At 39.4% G+C, this 8,009-nt stretch overlaps 1 protein-coding gene across 1 annotated transcript; it reads right to left on the reverse strand.

The window, feature by feature from the left end:
* Positions 1 to 516: 516 nt before the first annotated feature.
* Positions 517 to 3,104, reverse strand: gamt (guanidinoacetate N-methyltransferase). The gene is given in 6 exon segments (NM_001304086.1): positions 517 to 789; positions 1,273 to 1,383; positions 1,510 to 1,577; positions 1,668 to 1,731; positions 1,853 to 1,998; positions 2,860 to 3,104. Coding segments are annotated over 6 exon segments (705 nt in total). The 5' UTR covers positions 3,035 to 3,104; the 3' UTR covers positions 517 to 648.
* Positions 3,105 to 8,009: the final 4,905 nt, after the last annotated feature.

The following is an 8,009-nucleotide window of genomic DNA, read 5'->3' on the forward strand; positions in this document are numbered from 1 at the left end:
CAATAACGCATCACTCACCTGGCTCTGAGATCTGTGACCCCATGTGTTTGAATTCAGTTACCCTGAATGCAGGCCAATATGAGGAGGACCATGTTCTATTGTTGAGTGTTCTATTGAAAATACTGAATGATTTTGCGTGTAATGTATTAAAACAGCGCTTCTCTTTCAGCTGCATGGAGTTCTCCGCTGCCACGACTTCTAAATGATTAACAAGTCCTCACCAGATTTTTTTCCATACAGACATTCTGCAACTTGTTCCACCCCAGCAAATGAATTCACTTTTAAATTAAGCATACAAATATAAAAGCAGTTTGGCTGTATTTACATTTAGCTTAATTTGAATTTCTCATTATTGGGGAGTGATTTGTTTAGTCACAATACCAATAATTTTACAATAGATCTTAAATGGGTTGCTGGTGTATAGGCAGGTTTATATGTAAAGTATGATTATTAACATTAGTTGAAATCTAATGCATTCTATTGGCCAGAAGTCCCTTGTGACACAAAGTAATTTTAACAGAATTAAAAATTGTTTATTGAAAATTTGATATCCCTGAGGGCATATGGAATATATATTTTTAAATAAACTAATGTGGGTTTTTAAATGAAGGCACGTGAGAAAAAACATTTCAGTGGCATCAAGACACTTCAATCTTTCAGAATCGTGGGTGTAATCATCTTGCGGAAGGCATAGTATTTGCATTCGGTTGGAGGGACAATATCCATGGTTGTGGTGCTAATCTTGTCTTTCTTGAAGCCAGCCTCGATCAGGTGAGGCATCTGGGTCTCCTGAAAATTATTAACAAAAAGCTCTGGTCACTATTGAATCATATCGTGGGGTCCTTGAAGTAGTTGCAGTTCAGGTTCAATGCATTAGTAACCTATACTAAGACACGATTTCTAACTGTGCCATAACCCAGTGCCGTGCAATAAGAAGGACAGCGGATGGCACACGCTGCTGGTGGTATGTCAGTAGGGTTTAGGTACAGTATTGAAGGGAGTCAAATAAATAGGCAGGCTGATCACGATCACCTTGTAAACTTGACTGACACAATTGGTGGGGTGCAAATTAGTACTCTAATTTGTAAAGATGAAATAGGCAGTCGAGTTGGCCATAATAGAAGCGGCTGTGTATTTATACTGGTGTGCCACCCGTGCCAGAGAGCACGTGCAAAGAAATTAAGCGCTCGGTGCCTGACCGGGCACACGTGTCCCCAAGCACCTTGTAGACAGATCACTTGTTGATCATTGACTGGCTGAGAGCCGACTCACCTGGAACATGTTGTCAATATTGTCATATTTGGACTTGAGAAATTCTCCCCAAGAGGTCAGGTTACAGTAGGTGAGAACACCGCCGGGCTTCAGTAGCCTGTGGGCATGGCCCTGTGGAGACAGGCTGTGTTGTAAGTGACAGGCACAAGATTCTACGAAGAACTTCCACTCAAACGTCTAGCACAGGAGGAATCCGCGCTTTCTCTGTCGGTATCGTCTTGGACATGACGCGCTTACCTTGATGAAGTCAAACTGGTGAGTGTGCCAGGTGTCTTCTGACAGGGGGTATGTGTCATACAGAATGCCTTTGGAAGACAAAGCGTTGTTATGATCAAAGGTTTCTGAGGCATCTCACCCATTGAAGAATACAAACATGCATTGACTTTGAAACTCACCATCAAAGTGGTTGTCTGGTAGGCCGCTTACTACGTCTTCCCACAGTCCTTTGAGGGGCACAATCTACGAGTGAAGAACTTTGGTTTATTCACAGCGCCGGTCAAAAATGCGGACACACTTGACTAGTGCCGTACATATAAATGAGAAGTCTAAATAGAACCTAATGTAGGTTGAAGATTCTCACTTTGTGTGGCTGAGACTTGGCCCACTCCTGCAATCTAGCAAACACTCCGTCATTGCACTCAATGATCCAATGCTCTTCGATGGGGAAGGACTCAACTTTAGTCGCAGCGATGGCCATGCCAAACCCAATTTCCAGAACCCGCCCACCTGTAAAAGAAAGTATAATGTTTAGTTAATAATTTGGATGGAATTATTTTGAAAACTGTTTGAAGAGGGACATCTAGGCCAAGAACCTAGTCATAACAATGTTAGGAATGTTTCAGCAAAGGCAAGAGATGGAAGCATATGACAAATAGGTCAAAGGCCATTTGAAGGAATTCTACAGAGTAGTCTTTCAGCCAAGTCTAAAAATAGATAAGACTAATAAATACCCTATCTTTTTGCCTTGACCTATTGATGTCTACTGTTCTTATCAGGCTACTGCTCTGATATTATACTCAGTAGTCAAAATGCCATCAGATAACACGTCCCATCCAAGCATAAAGAAACCTTACTCTGCCAAACTGGTCAAAAATTATATTAAGAACCTGGATTTAATTAAAGAGTTCTCTGCAATTATCATGAGCAATGAAAATCCAAAGCAATGATAGCGAGCTCTACTTTATAAACTCCTTGTATTGTATGCCATGATTACTGGCACTGACAAGTTCTCACTTGACTTGACTCCATGAGCTGTGTAACACCTGTTACAACTACAAACATATGGCCAACATATGTCAAACTCCACCCGCACGTGGGAAGAAACCATATATGAAGGCAACATATTGGTAGAATATTATTATTATTTTTAATTGCTGATTGATAATCGGTTGTGACAATCCTACACCTGAATTAATTGCAAGCCGATGAGAAAATTGTTATTGCGTTCTATTTTTCACATTTGCAAGAAAAACATTACGTTCACGTAAGAGTATGGCACTACAAGTTACCCACGGTAAATATACGGTCAAGTGGACTTATGCCGTGTATTAGTTGGGACCACCAGCTTGGATGTAGGATGTGTTGTACCTTTTGAGGCGGCTACAGTAGCCAGCGAGTGCATGTATGGAGTCTCCCAACGTTCCATAACCGGCTTGCCCAAAATCTCGAGATGAGTGTCGGTCTCATTGTAACCAGCACTAGCGTCGTGCCAACCAGCTTTGCAGTCTTCTCCCTTGGAAAATATAGGTTGTTCAGTGGTCATTTTGATGTTTGTTTCTTTTCAAACGCTGAGGAATGGACGGTTACTGTTCCCACGTTAGGGCAGAGGAAGGAGAGGTTTTTGCGGCGGTGGGAATTTATATGGGTCATGTGCTGACTCGGCAAGACGTGTTGGCAGCGTCTACGACGCGTACTTCTGCTGTTGGTCAGTAGGTGGCATTCCATTGGGTAGCAGCGGCTAGGGCCACTGACGTGGTGACTGAGAATCAAAGCAATACTTTCAATCAAAGGCACAGATCCTTACAACATGTATAATTATATTCATTTTATATTAACGGGGAAAAACTATGTATGGTATAAGTCATACTTTGTAGTTGGCTAGTCTATTTTAAACAACATTATTGACCCGAATAGCAGACAGAGGTCTAGCACTCCGCCGTTATCAAATTGCATTCCGGCAGTTTTCAACGCCTTATCGGCTGACATTTTTTTTCCCCCCCAACTTTTAAAAATTACTGCTGGTCTTGAGGCTTCCATGGATTAGGATTAAAACAGTTCAACTGTGCTGTACAACCAATCAGGGCGGTGTCCAATAAACGCTGTTTGAATTTTCTCTCTTGGTTTCATAAGACTTTACGATCCTACGGATTCCCTCCTTATTGCACTTTTCTAGTCATCATTGTCAATGTATGACCTCCAGCTGTCTTTTCCATTTCGGATCAAAGTTGAAATCCATTAATGTGTGTCAAAGTGCAACCACTGTCATATGCTAGAGGTATTATCAGTCACCCGTGTAGCAATGATGTAACTAGGAGTGAAGTCTTTGATTATGTTCATGGTGTCTGTGATTACACCGTAAACCAGAGCAAGGACAAATTAAATGATAGAACAATTGTGCCGATGGTCATTTGAGAGTCAAGTCTAGAATCACTGAGTAGATTTAACTCGTTCTGCATTTGATCTCCAATTGTGTAGGCTTGAGACATGAGTCTCGCATATTGGTCAGGCGATCAATTAAGTCGTGGGTCCTGTGTAATTCTGTGTTAAGAGATGAGAGTAGAACAAGTAGTCCCACTTCCATCATTTTCAAATTTACCAGCATGCTGGGTTGGATAGATATCTATTGTCGTCATGAAGGTCAGATTGGAAATGTGTCCATGACACTGGCTTTAACACCCCTACGCTCAAAATCAGAGCTTCGGGAACAACATTTGACACACCATCTGAAAGGGGATACCCTTGTCCAAACCACGGTTTTCTTCACTAACTTGGGACATAGGGATTTTATTGTATAGTAGTCTAGAGGGAAGAGCCTCCTATTAGCCCTAAAACACAACCCTCCCACACACGGATCAACCCTACTCAATGTGAATACATGGTTAATCGCACAGATCCAAAAAAATATATATTCTGAAATCATATTCACGTTTATCCAGTCTCAGCGTAAAATGTAACATGTAAACATAAACCCGATTCTAAAAAAGATGGGACACTGTACAAATTGTGAGTAAAAAAGGAATGGAATAATTTACAAATCTCATAAACTTATATTTAATTCACAATAGAATATAGATAACATATCGAATGTTGAAAGTGAGACATTTTGTAATGTCATGTCAAATATTGGCTCACTTTGGATTTCATGAGAGCTACACATTCCAAAAAAGTTGGGACAGGTAGCAATAAGAGGCTGGAAAAGTTAAATGTACAGATAAGGAACAGCTGGAGGACCAATTTGCAACTTATTATGTCAATTGGCAACATGATTGGGTATAAAAAGAGCCTCTCAGAGTGGCAACGTCTCTCAGAAGTCAAGATGGGCAGAGGATCACCAATTCCCCAAATGCTGCAGCGAAAAATAGTGGAGCAATATCAGAAAGGAGTTTCTCCGAGAACAATTGCAAAGAGTTTGAAGTTATCATCATCTACAGTGCATAATATCATCCAAAGATTCAGAGAATCTGGAACAATCTCTGTGTGTAAGGGTCAAGGCCGGAAAACCATACTGGATGCCCGTGATCTTCGGGCCCTCAGACGGCACTGCATCACATACAGGAATGATACTGTAATGTAAATCACAACATGGGCTCAGGAATACTTCCAGAAAACATTGTCGGTGAACACAATCCACCGTGCCATTCACCGTTGCCGGCTAAAACTCTATAGATCAAAAAAGAAGCCGTATCTAAACAGGATCCAGAAGCGCAGGCGTTTTCTCTGGGCCAAGGATCATGAAAAATTAACTGTGGCAAAGTGGAAAAGTGTTCTGTGGTCAGACGAATCAAAATTTGAAGTTCATTTTGGAAAACTGGGACGCCATGTCATCCGGACTAAAGAGGACAAGGACAACCCAAGTTGTTATCAGCGCTCAGTTCAGAAGCCTGCATCTCTGATGGTATGGGGTTGCATGAGTGGATGTGGCATGGGCAGCCTACACATCTGGAAAGGCACCATCAATGCTGACAGTTATATCCAAGTTCTAGAACAACATATGCTCCCATCCAGATGTCGTCTGTTTCAGGGAAGACCTTGCATTTTCCAACATGACAATGCCAGACTACATACTGCATCAGTAACAATGTCATGGCTGCATAGAAGAAGGATCCGGGTACTGAAATGGCCAGCCTGCAGTCCAGATCTTTCACCCATAGAAAACATTTGGCGCATCATAAAGAGGAAGGTGCGACAAAGAAGACCTAAGACAGTTGAACAACTAGAAGCCTGTATTAGACAAGATTGGTACAATATTCCTGTTCATAAACTTGAACAACTTGTCTCCTCAGTCCCCAGATGTTTGCAGTCTGTTATAAAAAGAAGAGGGGATGCCACACAGTGGCCTTGTCCCAACTTTTTTTTAGATGTGTTGATGCCATGACATTTAAAATCAACTAATTTTCCCCTTAAAGTGATCAATTTTCTCAGTTTAAACATTTGATATGTCATTAATGTTGTATTCTGAATAAAATATAGAAATTTGGAACTTCCACATCATTGCATTCTGTTTTTATTCAAAATTGTACAGTTTCCCAACTTTTTTGGAATCGGGTTTGTATGAGACCGATGAATTCATAGTTATGTTTCAATACGGTCCATTTCAGTACGCTATGAAATATTTTACGCATTTACTAAATCATGTCATCAACATTAATATACTTAAATGCACCATATATTACGAATTTACAAAAACATACGATATGTTTCAAATTAAAGCCTATGCATCACAGTGGTTAAGGTTAGGGTCTGGGCTAGGTTGTAGAAAACAGAAAAGGTTAATTAGCGATTACAGTGTACTGTGGTCAAGGTTTGGGTTATGGTTACAAAAAAAAAACACCTCTAGGTGGGCTTGAACTTGCATTTAATGCTGTTAGAGTTAAATTGAGTGGATTTTTTTGGGAGGTGTTGTGGTTGGGGATTTTTCTATGGAGCTAAATCAGGGGCAAATGTTTTGATAATATATATAGTTGAAAAAAATAAAGCTTGAAATTGAAAATGTAAGTTTTGGTCTAAAACTTGAAAAATAAAACCGTTTATTCAAACTAAAAATAAGTACCAATTTTTCATTCAGTTTGAATGAAATGTAGATTCAATTCTGGAATTATTTTGAATAAATTATTCATTTTCATTTATCACTTTTATATTTGTTTTCAGTTCCACATTTCATGTTTTCAGATTCAATTTTTTTTTTCTTTTCAGTTACAGATCGTTTTTTCAGTTTCAGACTTTTGGCCCTGATTTTGCAGAGGGTGTGTGGCTTCAATTCAGAGGGGCGTGGAATTATGAGTGACAGCCTAACAAAGAAGGCAGAAGACTCTCCTCAGTCATGTTGCCTTCAGGAAATGGTGTTACTGCGAGAACTATGACTGAATGCTTTCTATCCATCATATACATGGGATTTTTACTAAACTGATGCCAGTGACTAGGTTACATTTAAAAAACTGTTTTGGACAACACATGGTACCAATTACACTATAAGAGCAGTAAACTGTGCCAGATTGTGCAGTTCAGCAGGAACAATGACTTCTCCCACCTCCACGTACGACTTTGAATGTATGCACCATTCTGAGTTGAAGCCACGCCCCCACGCAAAATTGGTGCCAAAAGTCTCAAACTGAAAAAAACAGATCTGAAACTGAAAAAAAGATTTGAAGACGTAAAAAAAATATGTTTTGAATCTGAAAACATGAAATGTGGAACTGAAAACAAATATAAAAGTGAAAAATGAAAATGAATAATTTATTCAAAATAATTCCAGAATTTAATCAAAATGTTATTCAAACTGAAAGAAAACATTTTTAGTTTGAATACATGGTTTTATTTTTCAGGTTTTAGACCAAAACTAAAATTTTCTATTTCAAGCTTTAGTTTTCAACTATATATATATATTTTTTTTTCAAATTAACAAAACATGTGGCCCTGATTAAGCTCCATGTTTCCGCCTGTACACCAATCCCGACCCTGACGCATATACAAAATGTCACACTTTAACTCGAACGTCACTCACTACTGCCCCTAGCTGCGGATCTGTACCTCAACGTCCGATGAGACCAGGCCGGAGAGGACTGTTTTTTAAATATTTTTTTTTATATAGTACAACGGCTTTACTTTAGGGATGTCCTGCAATTCAGACTTTCAATAATAATGACAAACATTTATTGAAGATAACCATACAAAGCCTATTTTCCCTTGTGAGTAGATGTCTGTTGCGGTAATCAATACATGTTTTTAATAAAATAATTGGAGTACGGTCCGACTGCGGTTGTACACTTCTTCAGAATTTACATGTATCCGCTTTTGGCAACAACAATGTTGTTTCTAGCAAATCCGTAGAACACATTGACGTGATCACCTCAAAATAAAACAACAGTAGGCAGTATACTACATTGGACTACAGGTTTATTTACCTATAATTATTTAGTCATTTTTGCAGACGCTCTTAAGTTTGAGCACCTTTGGGAATCGAACCAAAAACCATATCTTTGCAAGCGCCATGAACAGCATCATCTGCACGGAACATGTCT

The sequence above is a fragment of the Esox lucius genome, chromosome 8 (assembly GCF_011004845.1).
Source record: "Esox lucius isolate fEsoLuc1 chromosome 8, fEsoLuc1.pri, whole genome shotgun sequence".
Classification (NCBI taxonomy): Eukaryota; Metazoa; Chordata; class Actinopteri; order Esociformes; family Esocidae; genus Esox; species Esox lucius.